The sequence below is a fragment of the Rhopilema esculentum genome, chromosome 3 (genome assembly GCF_057945365.1).
Source record: "Rhopilema esculentum isolate cy_ngs chromosome 3, ASM5794536v1, whole genome shotgun sequence".
In the NCBI taxonomy this organism is placed as follows: Eukaryota; Metazoa; Cnidaria; class Scyphozoa; order Rhizostomeae; family Rhizostomatidae; genus Rhopilema; species Rhopilema esculentum.
The window spans coordinates 1,240,214-1,260,558 of NC_142817.1; the positions used below are offsets into that span (position 1 = coordinate 1,240,214).

General features: G+C 36.7%; 2 protein-coding genes across 2 annotated transcripts in view; both read right to left on the reverse strand.

The window, feature by feature from the left end:
• Positions 1 to 10,681, reverse strand: part of LOC135692862 (cadherin EGF LAG seven-pass G-type receptor 2) — a 45,448-nt gene extending 34,767 nt beyond the window's left edge. Inside the window, exon 1 of the mRNA XM_089113099.1 lies at positions 7,126 to 10,681. Within this exon, the coding sequence (XP_088969225.1) occupies positions 7,126 to 9,895 (2,770 nt within the window). The 5' untranslated portion in view covers positions 9,896 to 10,681. The remainder of the gene's footprint in view (positions 1 to 7,125) is intronic.
• A 5,003-nt stretch (positions 10,682 to 15,684) lies between these two features.
• LOC135692963 (voltage-gated purine nucleotide uniporter SLC17A9-like) lies at positions 15,685 to 19,604 on the reverse strand. The gene has a single exon (XM_065211330.2). It carries the CDS (start codon positions 19,106 to 19,108, stop codon positions 17,720 to 17,722), a length of 1,389 nt encoding a protein of 462 aa, XP_065067402.2. The 5' UTR covers positions 19,109 to 19,604; the 3' UTR covers positions 15,685 to 17,719.
• Positions 19,605 to 20,345: the final 741 nt, after the last annotated feature.

Genomic DNA, 20,345 nt, shown 5'->3' on the forward strand with positions numbered 1-20,345 from the left:
GAAAACAGGTTGACATGCACAGTAATAACAAGTTCAAACGAAAATAAACATGGGAGTTTAGGCTTTGAATATCTGACGAATGAGAAGACTTGAGAATCGGCTTATCCACTCGCATCATTGTGAGTAAAACTCAAACAGCCTATTCTAGCCAGTTTTCATCCGCCGGATTGAGACCTAAGACTTTGGTAAACATAATTCTCTTTCATTTATTAAATCCCAAACAGCTGCGGTCTTTCTTTGGAAGGATTCTATTCTGACGAAATTCATTAGACAACTGCGCGTAGGAATTAAGATATAAAATAACATGAACACAGCAATCTTAGGAATTTTCATGCCGTTTTTCTATTAGGTCGAAAGCTGAGAAACGCTTGCACTGGGTTTTCATGATAGGTTCTATGTTTAACCAATTCCTTACTTGATAAACAATTGTGTAGAGATCATATGCAAGAAGGGTTGGGAATAGGTTTTATAAGTTATGCAGTGTTGAAATTGCCCTTGGATAGTCTGAAAGCTCCTTCACAATCACTAACGATATCTAGGCGCGCAACATCATGCATAAAGGGGGGATACGAAAAGACCAAAATGGTTTCATTAAGCATAAGTTGTCACGACCGTATCTAAAGGCCAAAAGATGATTCCATAGATTAATAAGAATGTTTATTGTAAGAAAGATTATTGGACTTGGCATGGAAAATGTCAATAACACTTAATGTTTGAATAACTCGCACAGTCTTTCGGTTAGAAAAACCAGGTCTTGCGTTGCATTCTGTGGCCAACGAAAATAACAAATGAATTTGCATTAATAAATAGCATGGTTGTTTAAATCCACACCACAAATAGCTGATGAGATTTGCTAATTATCAGTTGCGAAATAATCAAGCAGGCCACGTGAAGGTCGTTTTCTATGGAAACCGTGTTAAATACCAGTGGATTAACATGATCAGAATCTAACTTACGACTCTTCTTGAATTACAAACTTAATATTACATATTTCTAGACAGCCTTTGATGATGATTTGGAACAATAATGCTGAGTGAATCTTTCGAGGTCAAATTACGCGTTAACAATAATTCAGGCTGTTTGATCCAATAAACGAGGATTCGGTATCCATGCTGACCAGTGTTGACCAAATCTGCTAGGCCTGCCTAGACATTCTATCTCAGACAGAACAAACCCAAAAACACACTGGAAAGAGTGAAAATGAGATGCGATAGCGCAAAATGGGTTGGAAAACTATATGGTTAGGCTACAGTGGAAACTCCAACCTACTGAAAAGAATGACAATGCTTCGCGAGCAATTCCGTAGAACACATCACTTCAACAAATCAATCGCCCTTTGAATCCCCGTACCCGTAAAAATTTGTGGTCCACCAAGTATCCGAATATGTCACTGAAATAAGCATTCACGCAACCAAATGGCTGGATTTGATTGTAATCATCACATAGACGATGACAGAACACGACTTCTACAAGCAATAACCAATCTGCTGATAAAGAAAGCGTTTTCAATTATCTTAATGCCCACGATTAGACTTTGTCACATTGCAACTTTTAAAATCCGCAATCAATGACGCGAAATTTGGAACAACAATCTGATTTAGGCCATCGCTTGATGCAATCAGTTAAGATTTATGTATCAAAAGAATTGTTGGATCCTTTTAGCAAAGAACAAAGATAAACCGATAGAGAAAACAAAGACGAAAGAACTAAACCTCTTAGGTCAAGAAAGAAGTATCTTCTCGCAAGTAGACGCTAGATACAGTTGACGATGCAATTATTACCTTGAGCTATACACATTCTTTTAACCAATTCGAAAGAACGACTGCATAACGCTTTCACAGCTTGACATCTTTGTCAAGAAATCGATGGAATTATGCACAACGATGAACAAGTCTCCATAAATAATTAAAACAGCTTAATATCAGAAATGTTTTACCCAGATGCCCACTTGCAAAAGAAAGCACACATTACAAGCATGTGCGAGTTTCTACTTTGCAAGACAAATTTGAAGTTTTCCATCAGAAATTCAACCAATGTCAAACACAGCATTATTGTTGTGAGGTATACCATATGGCTGGTATAGCCAAAAAATCATTAGAGAGCAAATGGGTGATTCCCAGATTGGCAGGTGGGAACAACCCTGAAACGACGAGACACATTTTTTTTAATTCAAACAAAAAAAGCAATAATTAAAACAAAAAGCAAAGCTCTAAAAGAACAAGTCGTGGCATGTCAAATGCAAACTTTAATAAAGTTGTTCAAGGGGGGGGGGGCGGCAGCCATGCAGCTGTTTTATGTCCTTGCAAAAGTAAGCAATGTTCCATATTTTACTGTGACAAGCTCCTTCTCTACAGCACGCCTATCAAATAGCCATAAAAGGGAAAAATCACTAGTTAAAGAAAACAAATCTGGTAATTGAGCCTTCAAATATGAAGAGAAAAAGTTAGATGAAATGACAGACTTCTTGATTTTTATTGTTTCACAATTTCAGCAGAACAGGCTGTGGATGATCGAAGAAAATCGAACCGGATTCCAAGTGAGGAAGTGAAATTGTTTCGTTTTCGGGTGTTTATACTGGCACGAATTTTACTGTTCATATCATTTCGTTTCGAAAATCTTTTATATTTGATACAGGTTTAGAAGAAGTTGCAGTGTAAATGGAAGACCAATCCGGAATGATTTCGTGCCGTTTTCATTTGAGAACCGTTTGCAAAAAGCGAGAAAGACTTGAGCAATCTTGTTGAATGAAAAGCCTATGCGGAGAAAATTAACTGCGGAGGCGAATGTGAAACGTGGTTGATACCTGTTTCAAAATTAGTGTCCTTAATCTTATTTGATCTGCGAATATTCCTAGGTCATTCTGACAGGTAACTGCGGTTTTAAAAGGTCATTATATATCGATATTTTCGAAATTAAGTTCATCCATCGGGCACTTATGCTAAAGCTCAAATTCGCGCAATGTGGAGAGTTGGATAAACACGTTCTTTAAATGAAGTGGCTACAGTAAGAATGTTTCAAGCTTGCCGTTTTAGCTTGTCTCTCGAATGCTCTACTGAATGACAGCTTCTCAGTACTGCGTTCGTCAATAAAGACAAGGATTATAAAAGAAATTAATTATGAAGTTTGTAGAAATCTGAGGAAGTCTTTTGACAATTTATAGAATCCCAGCCATTACGATTTGTACAACGCGAGTCTTTTACCACTATAACCCCTATTATCATTTAGGAAATGGGTTAATGAGCCATTCTCAGAATTACAGCAAAGCTAGAAAGGTCTCCTGTACTGCAATAACGACATCGAAAAAAAGCAACCAATTCAAAATGCATCTTGAACAATTCTGCAACCCGAGGACACTTAGGCAACTGTAGTATTCATATAGCATTATTATTATTATTACTATTGTAAGACCTAGACCCCTAGGATAGTGATTAGTAAGGTAGACAACAACATGGCCTGTTGCCTATCTACAAATGTGATAGCATCCTATTCAGAAAGGTATAATAACCCAATCTTAATTGTTGGCCGAATCAGCATTCTCTTTGCAGAACAGAAATTCAGTGTTTTAAGCGCAAACCCGAACCTGCAAAAGCGGAGGGAGAAATTCCTCGTTTATTGATGGCTTACACCAGCTCAAACCTCAGTCAGTTTTACGAGCTGGTTTGCAGACATAAATTTTCAAGCTAGGAATTTCATAAGTTTCTCTATCGTTTACATGTCCATCTGTTTTTTAAATGTAAGGTTCAATATAAAAGAAACAAAGAAATGTTTTAAAAATACAGCTACTGTACTTTGAAAAGTTTTAGAGGGAAACACGCGGCTGCGCTTTTCGGAGAGTGCAGGCATATGGAATTGCGAGATTGATGATAAAAATTTTTCAAAAGAAGACGGAGGAAGTCGTGAAAATTCTATTGAGAATGTCTCTGTGAACATAAACTAGGCCTAAGGCCAACAGGAAGAGGCTTTGTAAGTTGTTTCAACAATACGGCATGTTTACATCGGTTCAACTATTGACTTGGCCTGTTAAGTTCAATTATGTTATCTTCAGTTTTCAGGATTCAAAATACGAGATCATCGTGTATGATAATTGTATAGAGGCGACTGACGTTTGGTCGTCTTATGTCTAGCGGATAGCCGAATCCTGGATTATGCCGTGAAAAGCATCGGTAAAAGGAAAGCCGCGCGGACTCCAAACAACGGACATTGAAACTCTTCTAACCTTTCATTCTCCTCAAAAAAAACTATTCAGCTTGTAAAAGAATTTTCAAGTTAGTTTTTAGAGCTACTCAGAGATTCAAAAAAATTCTACCCAGAGAATTTAAATATAAAAGAGGGCTAGTGCAAATTAATTAGTTACAGGCTCGAAGTTCACTTTCATTTGTCTTTCTCTACACACATAAAACGTTTAGGCCCAGTTTTCTAAAGCGACTTCCCTTTTATTGATTTCGTTGTTGAATCAAAACCGAGCAAAATGACTATGAAATCACCACTGCTTTCTCACAAAAAATGATGCTGCAAAAGAGGACTAAAAGTTCTATAATTGCCAGACAAGAACTGAAGTGGGTGGATAGCTTTAGCCAGGTACCAATCAGGTGCAGCGCAACTAGATGTGCCCACCCGGGTGCAACTATAGAGTTTGGTTCGAAAGGGTGGCAAGCAAACAAAGAAACGTAAATTATCAACAGCGCTTGAACCTCTTAATAAATACAAAACAAAATAATTTCTGATGAAAAACCCACTAATTCTGATACTTATGCAGCTCTGTTTTCGCAAATTCCTGTTTTGAAAACAAGCTAGTAGCATTCAAAGCGAAAGCTAGACGTGCTACCTATTCAAAAATGATTCATAAGCGAGTGATCACAGATTTCCAACTGGAGTCATGTTTCTGGGAATTTCCATATCTGCGGACGACCTTTAACCATTAATAGGCGTAGGGCTTTCTAATTGTCAGTGAGAGATATGGGGAAAATCAAATTTTCCCTACTAACCACAAACGAATTGGATTTTATGGCCTTGCCTGCAAGGAATTCTCCCGTCCACTGTTCATCTGCTTTGAAGGGGCCGAATGTATTGTTAAAATTTAAACCATATTCACAAATAAGTGCATTACACTTACAAAAACACATAGATACATGAAATTAGACAAGGCGTTTGGGCAAATAATATGATTAAACTGAAAAACAAGAAGTAAGTTTGATTTTATGCAGAAACCCGCAACCCTCTTTATCCGCCATTATACCGATTTAGGCCTATATAAAAGAATGTTTCTAACACACAGACCACTGTATTCATCCACACAGATATGGCAGCTCTTCAAACAACCATGGGATTGTTGAAAGGAAAAAGCTAAATGCAATCACATTAGAGTAGCTTTGAATGAAGGGAAATGAATTGTATTTTGCAAGTTAGCTACCCTTATTTATGAAAGGGACTCTACACGCGCAATCCAAATACACAGAGATTTATATATTATCACAACAAAACACCCCGAAGGTATATTTCCACGGGGGGCCAAGCACTCAACAAAGAGTCTAGTCAAGTAATACTCAAACACATTTATAAACAAACCATTTCCCAAAAGAAAGCCTCTTTTATGCAAACAAGAAACTAATGAAAATAGCAGTCAGAAAAGTCTTTCAGTCAAGATCATCACTATTTACAAACGCTTTTCCGAAAGAAATTGATGTTTGGAAACCCTTTGTAATTGTCTTGATGCGAAGCAAATAACAACAAGCAAATAACAGGCTTACTCCACACTTGAAATCCCTTCAATTTCTGCCACGATTTATCCAGCAAGAAAGTCAAATTCCAGGAACATCAGACACGGAGGGGATAAGCGGACATAGCTCCTCAATAATTCCCAAATTTTAGTTAAAACCATACACTAGAATAAAGTTCTTCTTGGTTTGTGACAAACAAAAAACATTTTAGCAACTTATTTTGGAAATCTCAAAAAAGTGTAAAATTTTCAAAGTTATCAGTTTAACATTCGAAAAATATTTCTTCATCAACTTTGGAACTTTTCACATAGATAACAGTTGAAACTTTCTTTTTTAAGGTTTCATTTCAATGACTGAAGATTTCGCTACCAAATGCTTCACTTGACTTAGTTTCATGGTGCATAATGCTTTTACAACTTTACAATGTCATCAACTTACATTGCTTCAAAAGCTGCTATTTCTAAGAATGGTTGTCCTTTGAGATGAACCTCTCTAAGAATTGATAGGCCTACAACTCTAAAAGAAGTACAGGAAAAATCCTATTTTTATCCCCTTTTGGAGACACTGTCATACACCAAGGTAATTCTGCTCAGCCCCTTCTTGAATAAGCTCTACCCCCTTCATAATGTTTTTTTCAACTATAATCAAGCTTAAGAGCATTTGGTCCAGCTAATGTTAAACAGTTTTGTGGGTCATAAAGCTCACTGTTTATAAATGTATTCTGTTTATATATCAAATATGTTTTCCTCATAAAGAGGATTGTGTTTTGAAAAGCCAGACTTTTGAGCAAGCACTCTCTTCTACCATGAGCCTTGAAAAGCCCAGTGTGGCCTTTTTAACTGGTACTGTATATAACAGATATACATTTCAAATGTGCTACAGTCCCATCTCTAGGGACTTGATCGTATCAGAGCAATAAAACAATACAAATCACCCACCACTGCATGTTACAAAATGCAACAACTTTTATATTCCCCACACCTATTGTCACAAATAACAATAACACAATGTCTGATGATTAGTCAAACTGAAATGTAAATTCCCCTAGATCACCCCATTTTTACCTTTACTTTTTACATTTACCCCCTGGTAAATACTTGCTTCAAGCAACCATAATACATGACAGACTTGAGTGGTATAACAATTTACCTAACCTGTCTAATTCGTTGATAAACAGATCAAAAATAAAATATGTAAAGCCCTTGGATAAAGCACATTTCCATTGTGATATTAAAAACACATCTCAGAATAAGCATGTAGCAAGCAAAGCACAGAGGTACTGTGGCTTGAGTTATGGCATTCTACATAACTGGGATTCTTTATAAGTTAGTTTGGCCTACACAAATGAATAGGTCATTCCATCAAGTTAAAGAAGTGAAATATGCATAAAATTGAAAAATAAACTTACATCCTTTAGGGATTTTGTAGACAACAGCTCTGTTGTTGGACCCTGTGTCGGCATCAGTTGCACGAACCCTCAGGATCATACTGCCAATCTCAATACTTTCCTTCACATCTACTACGTATTCCTTTCTTCTGAAGACAGGAGCATTGTCATTCACATCAGTGACACCAATTATAAGTTGCATTGTTGAAGATTTGACTGGTAATCCATGATCCCTTGCCATTATTGTCAACTCATGTTTCACTGTGTTTTCGCTGTTCAGCTTCTTCAATGTCCGGATCTCTCCAGTTACAGCATTTATTTTGAAATACCCATCACTGTTTATAATTGAATATGATATACGACCATTTTCTCCAAAATCTAAATCCCTTGCCGATACATTGAGCACTAGTGTTCCTACTGGTGCATCTTCTCGAACTGATGGGACACTTGTAATTGGCAAAAAGTATGGAACATGAGTGTTTGCATCTATAACTTGAATTACTGCAAATGTTGTTGAGCTTAACTGCTGTCCCAACTGGCCAGAATCTTTTACCTGTACTGTCAAGTTGAAAATCTTATCTGTATCAAAGTTCAGATTGCATTGTACAAAAATCTTTCCATCTGAGATAGAAAAGCAGTTTTTCTCATTTCCTTTGATAATGGAGAACTGAAATTCATTGTTATCCGGCTGATCAATATCAGATGCAGAGAGCTCAAGAATTGATGTGGCTGGTTTTGTTGTCTCTGGAACACTCACATGGTAACTTTGCTTTGAGAAAACAGGCAAGTTGTCATTAACATTTTTAAGAGTTATCTTTGCGACAATTGAAGTTGACTTTGGAGGAACTCCTTTATCGGTTGCAATTATTGTAAATTCAAATTTTCTTGTGCTTGGGTTATCAAAGTCAAGTTTCTTCGAAACCTTAACTTGCCCAGATGCTGGATCAACAATAAATGGTAGATTATCTGGGGCTTGACCAAAAGAATAGACAATCTCATTGTTAGGTAATGATGCATCTAAATCAGCAGCAGAAACTGTGCAAACAGTCTCTCCTTTACTTGCACTCTCAAGAACATACTTAGTGCAGCCTTGACGAAAAATGGGGGAATTATCATTGAAATCCTCTAAAATTATATTCACAAAGGCTGTCCCTTTCTTTGCTGGTATGCCAGCATCACTTGCCTCCACAGTAAAACGAACAGATCGCTCTAGTTCATTCTCATAATCCAATTGTTGTTTCAAGATTACATCTCCTGTTGCTCGGCCTATTTCAAATTTAGACACAACAGGATTAGTGAAGTCATTATAAATGCTGTATGAAAGTTTGCTGTTAGTTCCTTCATCCTTGTCATTTGCTTTGACCCTTAAAAGTATGGTTCCTGGGTTTGTGTTTTCTGAGATTGTGTGTGTATACTCTGGTTTATCAAAAACTGGGCTGTTATCATTTATGTCTGAAACTGTTATAATCACTTTAGTTTCAGAAGATTTTTTAGGTGTTCCATCATCTTCTGCCACAATTATTAGTTCATATCTGGGAGAGGTCTCTCTATCTAAACGTGTATTTCTCAGAAATACTTGCCCAGAATATGAATCTACCTCAAAAGCAGAGTTAATTCCCCCTGGATTTTTCAACGAGTATGTTACATCACCGTTTCTTCCACTATCCTTGTCAATGGCTTTCACTTCTAAGATGGATGCTGAACTTGGGGTAGCTTCAGAAACTGTCCTGGTATAAGGATTTTGCTCAAACTCGGGAGTATTATCATTTACATCTACTATCTGTATAACAAGCCTTGTTTCAGCAAACGAGGTCCTCACGAAAAGGTTAAAGTATTTTTTTGTTTGCATTGCCTCGTAGTCAGGGGACCTGCTAATTGTCACTGCCCCAGTTTTGGAGTTTATACTAAACCCAATACTTGATGGAGATATAGAGTATGCGATGTCCAATCCAGGCACAGAACTTGGCTCAACATTCAGTGTTATTATGGTTGTCCCTACTGGCATGTTTTCAGGGATCTTCAGGCTGTAATAAGGTCTTGGAAAGGTAGGCGTGGAACGTCTTCCTCGCCTGTGTGTTTTCAACATGCCGTTTGCGTGTTTTTCGGCAACAATAACAATTCCTTTTTCTTCCACTATAAAACCATTTCTCATGACTTGCATTCTCAACAACATTGGGTAATTAGGAGAGCACCTTTCGAGCACTTTCGATAAATGAGAATTCACAATTAACGTTGCTCCAAAGAAAGGTACGGATTGTTTGCAATTTTCAAACTTCATAAACACACTATTTCCATGAGTCTTCCGTGCATACTCGGAGAATGAAGACAAAAAATCGACTGTTGCCGAATCAAAAAAGACGTTCCTTGGAAGGAAAAGAAAGTCTAGATTTTCATGTTCTGGATGAGCTACATCCAAAGTCCTTGTATCGTTACTACAGTTTAGATTGTGATCAAGTAAAGGAATCGATCTTATCAATTTCAGTTTCTTTCCAAATTTCGTAGATTTAAAGCTGCTTACCGCGATAGTTCTGTGTAAACCTTTTAGTTCGCAGTATAACGATCTATCGATATGGACATTGCCACTTGAAGGGTCAACAATTAGCTTTGATAAAATAGGTGATAATTTGGTATCAACGGCAAAATCTTTCCAGCCATGAATGTACGAATCTGCTACACGTAATAAATTGTCTCCGTTGCCATTCCCCGTGTGAGCCGCACCGGCTACCAAACACTGCACGAGACTTAGAATTATCATACAAAGAAACTGAACGAAAAGGCTGTTTTTCTCCATGCTTTACAATCGTCCTTTCGTCAAGCGAACTTGTCGAGATAAGCACTCTTTTGTGGTTTTACTCCAAACAACAAATCGAACCGATCATCATTGAATCATTCTCAAAATACAATACTTCCCCATTTCACCAGGAAAATGCCTGGCTACGGCCTAAAAACTGTCTGTAAATACATTAACTCGAGTATCACAGTTTTATCTGATAACAGCCGCAAATTTTCTAATTGCAGTTGAACAGCAATAACACCAGGCTTCCCGAACTGATTTCCAAGTGCGATTTTCCACCGTCAACTGTCCAAAACGCTTGGCATGTCAAAGGTTTCAAAATGGAATTACAACAAACGCGCCGACAATTTGCATGACAAAAAAGCCCTTTACCCATTGGCTATTCGCGACCATGTGACTTTTCAATAGGTAAACGTTTAGTTGGCCTAATACCAATCTTCCTTGACGATCACCAATGTTTTGTCGGTGAAGTATTTTTATTGCGGAGAATTTTGCACCTTTTCTGTAAGGGCGGCTGTAGGAAACTTACGGCATTTGTGCATACAGTAAAGCGGTTATCTTGACTTTCATTTTTTTTCTGTAAACAGTGACGACTTGAAGCCGACGCGAGTTGACGAAAAACTGCGGAAACTTCAGTTAGGGGATTTTAGACCGCATTTTCCTGCTTTCTACCAAATACTGATAATCTCCTTCTTGACATAAGTTTCACAGCAGAGTTATGATTCCAGAAATTAGCTGAGCTTGAAGGACCGCCAATTTTAAAGTAGAATTCATGGCCTACTTTCTTTTGAACAAATTGGTAACTTCTTTTTCAGCGAATTGACTCAAGCTCCAAAGAACTTGAGAAAACACGACTTTCCAGAAATTAATAAAGATGGATATACCTTGCCAAAAATCCTTTTGGTGGTTATTTTATGGCGAAATGGGAAATCTCAACAGACATTTTTAAGATCCTCAACAATACCACAGAATAGAGTGACAATACACACTCTTGAATAAGCAAATTGCCCATAAGAGAATATCAAACATTGTTTATTTGAATACAAAACACGAAAAGAAATTCAGTGTCTTTCAACGTCAACTATGGGCGATAATTAGCTTGCGGCAGGGGGTTTTGGTTCAAACCAATATGTGATAAGCCCGTGGTAATTACTCTTCCAGTTCAGCCAGACATTCAAAAAATCTCCCCGTGTAAAGAAAACATAATAATTTTTATGGGAAATTCCGATGGATTTTTTGTTCTTCTGTGTTTGAAAAATAATTGCATTATTCAAAGCAACATAAATATATCTAGAATTCAATAGGACAACATTCACTCACTTTCACAATATGTTGTGAAAACAACCTTAACTTTTGTGTGGCGAGTTGCTTTTTGATCATGAATTGAAATCTTCTTTTCTGTGATGTTACGACAGAAGCAAATATTGTCAAGGTTAATGATTTCAAAAGTTTGAGCGACAATGCTATTGAAGGCTGGAAACCAGAACTTGGCATAGTGTGTGTTTTTATTTTATGAAATATCAAATGAGAAAAAATGAATGAACAGAGTCATGTCTAGTGTTTGAGCAATCGACTATCCTTTCCTTTAAGAAACGAAATGTAGTAAAATTAATCCAATCCTAGTTAATTGTCACTCCACCATATGAAATTATAGCTTCATATCACGTTTTTCTTGGGTAGACTAGAAAAATTGAAAGCATAAATATAGAAAAAGAAATATAGAAAATAGAAATAAGGTAAAAAGAAATATAGAAAACAATCTTTTGTGAAAAACCTGAAAATGGCTTTGAGAAAAGCAAGCATGTGTGTGACTATAGAAAACTTGTATCGTCAAGTACTGTAATTTACCCAAAACAAAAACACTGTTATCGGCTCTGGCAAAGTGCAAAATTTTGGAGCTAATTGGCTCATATAAAAACAGAGCTTCTTTATTCCTACTATAAATGAAACAGCAAGACAATACAAGTGAATGTATCAACAATGTGGGATCACGGGACATCTGCCACGCCTTGTTGACGTCATAACAATATTGAAAGAACTCTATCTGGTTTGGAATACCAAAATAGAATACTAGGTCATTCGCTGTGTTCCAGGAGAATTCTCACTTGGTGTTTTAAGTTAAAATAGAGCCTTCACTGGGTGCCAAAGCCAAATATGCTCGAGCACCTAAAATGAAGCGAGGAGAGGAGCAGCGGAGGAGCGTCTACGCTTGAATTTATGTAGCTCTGTCGCCCAACATAAATAAAGGTATTTAAAGTCGATTGTAAATTTAAAATTTTATACACTTGGGGCAGTTCGCTCGATAGAAAGCTCGTACGTTTTTCGTGGAAATCCTTTTTTTGAACGAAAAATCGTTAGAATTCCTTTTTTTTGGTGAGCTTTTGTAAGTTCTTTGGGAGTGCTTTGCCCCTCGGCATAGAAATCCTACCCTGCATTATAAGAAGGACAGTATCGAGCGGTTTTATGATCTCGTATGATTAGTTGTACTGTACCACGACACAAAATTGTCACAAGTCCACCATTGCCAAACCAAGACAAAAACATTAATTATTCATTCTCGCAAAACATATGTTTTCTAATGGATTTATCATTTTACAATCCAATGACTTTTGATTCTTCTGTACTTTTGGCTGCAAAGCTGTCAAAAAATCCTAAAAGATTTGATCTCGAACTACTTTTTATAACACTGATGTTGTGTTGTAAGGTAGTAGAAATTGCGTCAACGAGTGCATTTTTTAGCAAACTGGAAGAAACAGAATTCGAAAATATCCCCAAATCTTCTACTCGGCAACCTGACACTTGACACCCCCCTAAAAAAGTTTCTAGCACCGCCCTTGTGCGGAAAAAAACAAAAATATGAAGCAATGTCGATATAAGACGTTCAATTTTCATTCGATGCTACATTTTCTACCCAATCCATACAGTCATTCAATTTCGAAAGTTGAATGGTTTTGTCAAGATGCGTTCATTTTGCTGTTGATGTTTTTCCAGCAATAACAAATAAGATCGTTTTTGAGCAATAACAAATATTACCTCAAAAGCTGCTCAAAAACTATAAAATTATAAAAGATTTCAACAACACCGAGGCAAAGAGTGTTGAAATAACAAAACTGCAGCAGTTTTCTTAGATAATAGCGGACCGTTGATCATTTAAAGTGTAGTTTGATCTTCTTTTGCGAGAAGGGCTGCTATAATCTCTTAGAATCAGTTTCCTACAGAAAAGGAAAAGCAACTTAGATACAAAATAAAACAAAGTGAATGCAGTAAGTAGTGCAAGCAGAAGGATAGAATTATTGGAGAGGCACCAATGTTTGAAAAGAATAAATTCATACAAGTTTTAGAGGGCTTGCCTCTAAGAACGGTAGCCTAGAACATGTCTAGAAATGGCGTATCTAGAGCATCCAAAAATTGCCAAAATACGGAAGTCTAATACATTGGAAAGAAGAAAGCAGAAAATCTTAAGAGTCTTGAACAATCGAGTTCACTCAAAATGTATTGCGCCTTCAGTATGTCCCTTTCTTTCATCTGTTTGCATTTCTCAACTGCTCAATGTGATGTTACTCACTTTGTACTTGCTATCAACATTTCCTTTCATCATGACATTTTCCAACTCTCCAAAAATATTCATTGCCTGTCTATAAATCTTATTTCTAAACAGTACATCCTATCAAGAAACCAGAATTGTAAATATACCCTCGAATAATTTTCTTTGGGTAAAAGTAAACAAATAAGAACCTTTTCTCCTTCTCATTATGAACCTATCTAAAATTGACTGACAGCCATCTGCTCACACTTGCAGAGTGATGCGAGAAAATAGAAGAACCAGTTGCATCTCATTTCTTACTTACTCTACATATGTAAAGGCCTCTGGAAGCGGGGGGGGGAGGGGTGGAGTGGGAGCATGGAGAGGGGGCTTGTAAGGGGGCTGGAGAGGGGGGACTGAAGCTGGATAATGGTGTACTGAATGGAAAGCAGTGCAATGGGCAGCCCCCAATATGAATTTCGTTCCGACGACACTGTATGTAACAAAATAAGATTGATATATTTGAACCATTTTGGCACCGTCAGCAGCTGTGCATAGCTGATGATGTCTCTGTCACATCGCTGCAAAACTGTTTCGTTTCTTAACCACATTTGGTTTTTACCAGACTCCTGCAAAGAATCCTGTCCTGTTCCGTTTCCTGCTCAGTCTCTTGTCATATGTAATCATCTGTGAGACTTGCAGCTCGAAACCTAGAATTTTATCATTCAATTTCACGGTGACTTATTGCCGGCAAAGATTTCAAAGTTTACGGGACTAAATTGGATAATTGCTTCGGTGGTTCGTAAGAAAGATTCACAAATTATTGCTCAATAATTAGTTATAAGATTCTGCAATACATCGATAAGCAGTTACTCACATACACTCATTTTTTTATAAGAACACAGAGGCTCGATTTGCCCAAAAAAAGAACAAGGCTAGAACATGCTCAGCTTCAGATGAGAAATTTAAAAAAAAACAATTCGTATTTTGAAATTTATGTCAACAGAACAAAACTATGCTTTTTTTAAACATAAAAACAATTTTTTTAAACTTTACCCAGTAAAACGTCTTAGAAATTATATAAAGAATGTAATTTTTCGAATATTTGCAAAAAAACACTCTTAAAATAAGAACAATTTAAGAACATTTGAGTGTAAAATTACTCAAAAGTTAAGAACATCGAGGCTCGGCAAAAATTATCTGGTTCTTATAAAAAAAGAGTGTAACGACTCTATTTACTTTTCGCATCGCTCTTTGGCGGGCATCACAAAGCTCATTTTCCCTCCACTATCGTTCTTTACTTTTTGAAGCAATTGCCAAAAAAATTTTCTGCTTAGAGAAAAGGTTGGTCAGCAGCCTTACAAGTTGACTTTACTACTGCCTCTCTCATTCATTAGGCACGATGTAATCAATGCATTAATTGATCGAGCAACAGATAATGCTTTTTGAATTGAGAAATAATCGTCTACATAAAAAGCCTTGTAAATGGTTTGATTTTTGTAGGCTACTGCCAGTAGCGTAGGAAAGGGGCAAGGGGGAAAAGGGGGCAATTGAGCGGTCGCACCCTCCCCAATGCTCAGAAAAGTGCAAACAAATCCGAAATAGAATTAGTAACTTTAGAAGGGGGGATGACATTTCAGACAATAGTAAAATGTTTTAAACGAATGCAAGAAAATGACTGTAACAAATTTCATAAATGGATTTTAAGCCAATCTAGAGGGAGTGGTCGCAAACACTTTCTGTTGAATTCGCTTGCAGGGAAGCTCCTGGGCTGCCTTCTTTAGACATTCTCCATGAAATACAGAACTTTTATTCACACAATACTGAGACACAAAATTGTTGAAATTCGAGAAAAAAATTAGAAATAATTACCAGGCTCTAATTTCAGTGCATTTTGTGCAAAAAATTTGAGCGACAATTTGGCGGTATGCGGTAAGTATGTTTCATTCCTTAATATATTCTCATGATAAAAAGACATAGTAGCAGCAATTTGAACTTTCTTTCTCGATTCCTTCAAATCCACACGTTATGTTGATTAAGAATGATTCAAAAATTAAGGCTCAAAATAAAGGGGTGGAGGGGGTTATGCTATTCACAAACTATGAAGAATGCATTTCAGTTTCAACAAATGATCAGTAAAAGCATCAAATAGGTCGTTTTGGTTGGGTCAAAAGAGACCGCAAAGCCTTATGCTATGTCATTTAGAGTCTTGTATTCTTAAAAAACACTAGACACTGAAATCCTTGTCAAGATTCTTCCTAGGAGAATTGACTTAGTTCAAAGCACGTTTTTATACTTAGAGCTTCCTGGCCTTACATAATTCAGAATATAAAACGTGAGAGAAATTGTGAAGGTAATAGCCAGCTGTAAAATTTAAAGGGCTAGCCACAAAAAGCTACGTATGACTGTCATTTTGATAGCTTAACAAACTATTGCCCCGTACAAACGACATAGCTTATTTCAAACACATTTACAAAATTGGGTGTTTTTCTAAAGTCTGAAGGGTGTGGTATGCAAAAATTCCCTGGGGAAACACCCAAACCCCCTTTTTCTGGGCTCGACTTTGCTCTGTGCAACCTTCCCATCCTAGCTAAGCCACTCGCTATTGCAAATTGATCATAGTAAGGGGGATGTCTATTGTTGATCTTTATGGAACATAACAAATAGCTCTTGGCTGGGTATTCCCAATTCAAATGTAGCAATACAATACAAATATGGATTTGTGAAATCCTGAAGATTGTGCAAGAAAAAATGATTTCTTCATCAATTAACAATTAAATTATTCTGTCAAAGATTTCGGCAGGTTACACTTGTTCCTGTTGCTGGTTCCTCTATTCATGGTGTTGGGGAGCATTCACATTTAGGCATTGCATGCATAAATTTACTAGGCATCACACAGGTACATGTTGTGTTACATTTGTAATAAAAACAAGAAAAATTGTAGAAATTAAAAGGCATGACAAACTGAGACTACCATTTCCAATGAATAAAGATATTTTGTCAAATGTTTTTTTTAACAAGCATTTAATTGCCATATGCGAGGAGCCCAGCTCATTTTTAACTCTCATATAGCAGTTTTAATTATTACAAGTACATTAGTCTCTTGAAATCTTTCCTTATAAGATAAATTTATTTCTAAATCCAATTGCTACTATCATAAACAGCCTTGAAAAAATTATGTTATTTCAAAATAATGGATTCCTAAACAAATAATTAAGATACTAGCCTTAACTTCTTGCATGCTGATAATTTTTTAGAAACAGAAGCATTTGGAGTTGAATTTCTATCATTTTATTTTCCTAATACGGGACACAGTGGCGGCTTGCAGCGGTACTAGTGGTACCTGTACCATTTTATTTTGAAAGCTTGAAATATTTATGTATTGTATAATTTTGCTTTTTTTCCATGACAATTGAGTTAATGGTAAAAAAGGGAAGAGCGGCGGAATACACCACATCCTAATTAAGATTGGCATTGAATAAGCCCTTTATGTATACCATGGTACTAGACCTCATTCACCCAGTACTGCCAAAGTCTGTCCCATTGTCATTTGTAACTCAATGTGATGTAAAACCGTTTGTCTTTCAACAATCCAACAATGAAAAAATCGTTTGCAGTACTAGATTCCTCTTTCTAGTGATAAAATGCTGGAGGCCACTTAAACCCTGCAGCTGACAATATCACATGATGTCAAACAAACCAAGGTATTGTAAGAAAATTTCTGACCCACCATTAAAAGACTATTTGGTCATATTATCTATAAAAACAAAGATTTTCCAGGAACCACGCCCCTGCACCACCCTTTCTCTAGCTAGTAAACTCTGCTTGAGATTTTTTTTGCTTTACTAGTACCATGATATTTTTGTGCCAGCCACCACTGATGGGACATAAACATGAAACTTTCATCAAAAATTAAAATACAATAATGAATTCTTGTCAGTTCATCAGAAATATTGATTCTGTAATAATATAATATTTGTTGTATTTGGAAACAAGCAAAATATTAATAAATGACACAATTACACCATAAAGTAAACAGGATAAAATTTTTGTTTATGCTGTGTTTACAATTAAGTTATCTGACAAAAGCATTATAAACTAAAAGTATATGACTAAAACTTTCCAGGAAGTACTAATCCTAATTTTTTAGAGAATTAATGAAATATTTTGTTTTATGAATGTTTTAATTAAATGGCATGCCAAAGCATCACAAATAAGAACAGAAAAGAATTTACAAAATCTGAGTTACTCTGTCTAGGTTTTTATCTCTGTCTAGTTGTGTTGCGTCTAACAAAAATCTAAACTATACGTTCTCCTGATCCAAATATTAGAAAAACAGTACAACCAACAAAGCAAGCACCAGAGGACAAATGAAATACAGCTGACCATTTGCCAAATGCTTCAAGTAAGTGTCCACTAAGGTAAACTCCTACAATGCCTGCAAATGCACCAAATGAGTTCATCACTCCATACAATGCACCAGCATATTTTGGAGCAAGATCCTGGGCATTTTGTACCGGGCCTACATTTGAAAATGCCATGACACCAAGTATCATTGTCATAAGAAATAATGCTTGTTCAAATGTTTCTGCAAAGTCTAGAAGTAAGAGAAACGTCCCTCCTCCATATAGAGCTACTGATGTGCATAGCTTACGTACAAAGGTCACTGAAAAATTGCTGTTTATAAGACTTCTGGCAACATATCCAGAAAGCACTGAGACAGCAAAACTTGCAATCCATGGAACAACATTAAAGACCCATCCTTTGCTATGTGGGAATGTTTCATGAAAGTAAACTGGAAGCCATGATAGCAAATTATAAAAACAGAGATTATTACAAAAATAAACAACAAGAAGTGCCCATGTCTCTAACTTTGAGAACAAAAGTAGCCAGGGAGTGGATTCTCTTTTTGCAAAAGGCTTATTTGCTTTGCTGAGAGTCATATCATCTTTTTCAGAAACTGCATGCACATTCATTCGTAAAAAGAAGGACCAAATATAACCTAGTACCCCAACAGCAAAAAAGAAACTTGGCCATCCAATATTTTCTATAATGAACGATCCTGCAAAACCAGAAAATATTGTGCCTAGAGCAGATCCAGAAATTGATATTCCCCAAACCAACGGTCTTTCATTTATCGGATTCCTGCGAGTAACTATGGTGGTCATGGATGGAAAATGCATACCTTGTCCGACTCCAGTCAGGAACCTGGCTACAAGCACGCCAAAAGTACTTGACATAAAAAGAAAGCCATGATATCTGGCAAATAAAGGAACTAATGCTGTCATTGTGATCCACAAAACAGAGCAATATAACATAACCTTTTCACCACTGTATTTATCAGCAAGGTATCCACCAAGAACATTCGTAGTAACATAGCCAGCGAAGAAGGATGATAGAACCATACCAGAAACCTGTTTATTCCATCCAAGTTCTGCTGATATAGCCATTACAGATATTGACATTGATGTCCTTGCTGCATAAACCAAAAATGCACCGAGGAACAATGTTACAACCCATTTTATTCGAGCTCTCTTGTTCCAGTACAAAACCGCAGCCGCCCTGTCGTCGTGGCCTAAATCAAGTGCTACAGCAGCCTTATCTTTTGCTGCGGGATCTGCATCCTTGCAAATATCTGCCTTCGATTTGTCATTTTCTTGGTGTGTTTTTGTGCTAGATTTACCCATCTTTTTGAAGATGGGGTGCGGGATTCAGGCAAAAATCCCCAGGCAATTCTCAACTATGAAGAGATACGCTTTTTGCCACGTCCTGTAGTGGTGGCAACGTCAAAATTCAAAGTTTCATACTGTAAACGAGGCTGTCGCATTCCTGTGCCGCAATGTCATACTTCCTTGTGCACATGCAGAATGACCAGTTAGTTTTAAAGAAATCGTCTGCTAACGTCTTCAAAGTTCAAATCATATCATTTCATTGGTTTGTGTTAGTGCTAGTTTGACTATACCCCATGAAAATTTTGGTCTATTTCAGGCAAAAATTTCTTCGCCTCCCCCCCCGCATGGAGCCCACACACTTCTGGTTTTTGACAAAGTAATGTCATTTGAATCTTGCAATAAAAAAAAATTGCTCGTAAAAGCATGGTTATACAGCATAATTTCTTCCACTTTTGCAGTTATAATTCATTTACATCCTAATGCCTAAGCACTTACATCGATATTTTTAAGTTAGAATTTAACTAGTAATGACGAAAGATGGGCAAATTCTCATTTTTATCGGTATTCAGGCCAAATTCGTTCAATTAGTTCAAATCAGCAAAATGGGAGCCAGCTTTCTTATGATGACATTACTCGGAGGAGCCCGTCAAAGACCATCTAAATCATAGAGATAGAACAAAATCCATATCTTTTGTTGTGTTATTGTGAATATTGAAATTGGTGGTGCCTGTTTTTTCATTATTGTCATTTCTTTACATTCTCAATGCAATTAAAGCTTTTAAAAATTTTAAATATTGAAAGAGAGTGTGTGAACTTAGCAAAAACTATACAACGCAACATTTCAAGACTTTATCAAAAATCATATGAAAGAAAATCCAGAGAGCTGAACAGCAAACAATTTTCTCAAGAAACTAAATCTATGACTTAAGGCTCATTTTCTCATGACCGTAAACAAATAAAAAGCTAAGGCGTACATCTACCCCTCCCAACTTCTAATAATTGTTATTGCTGCATTTATAATCGCTGTTGCTATAAGTTAATGCTGAAGTAAGAAAAGTCGTACTTCCAAGTTCGTTGTGATATGGCCTTTGTCATAAGGAAAAGGCCTAACCATACAACAAAAAATCAGCCGTTGCATTGATCGGAGTGGATGAGTTCAGAGGACTGATAGGTAAAATCATGGGTTAATTGCTAGGGGACTTTAGGGATTTGAGCCCCTTTGTTAATACCAAAAAGTAGCCAAATTCTACTT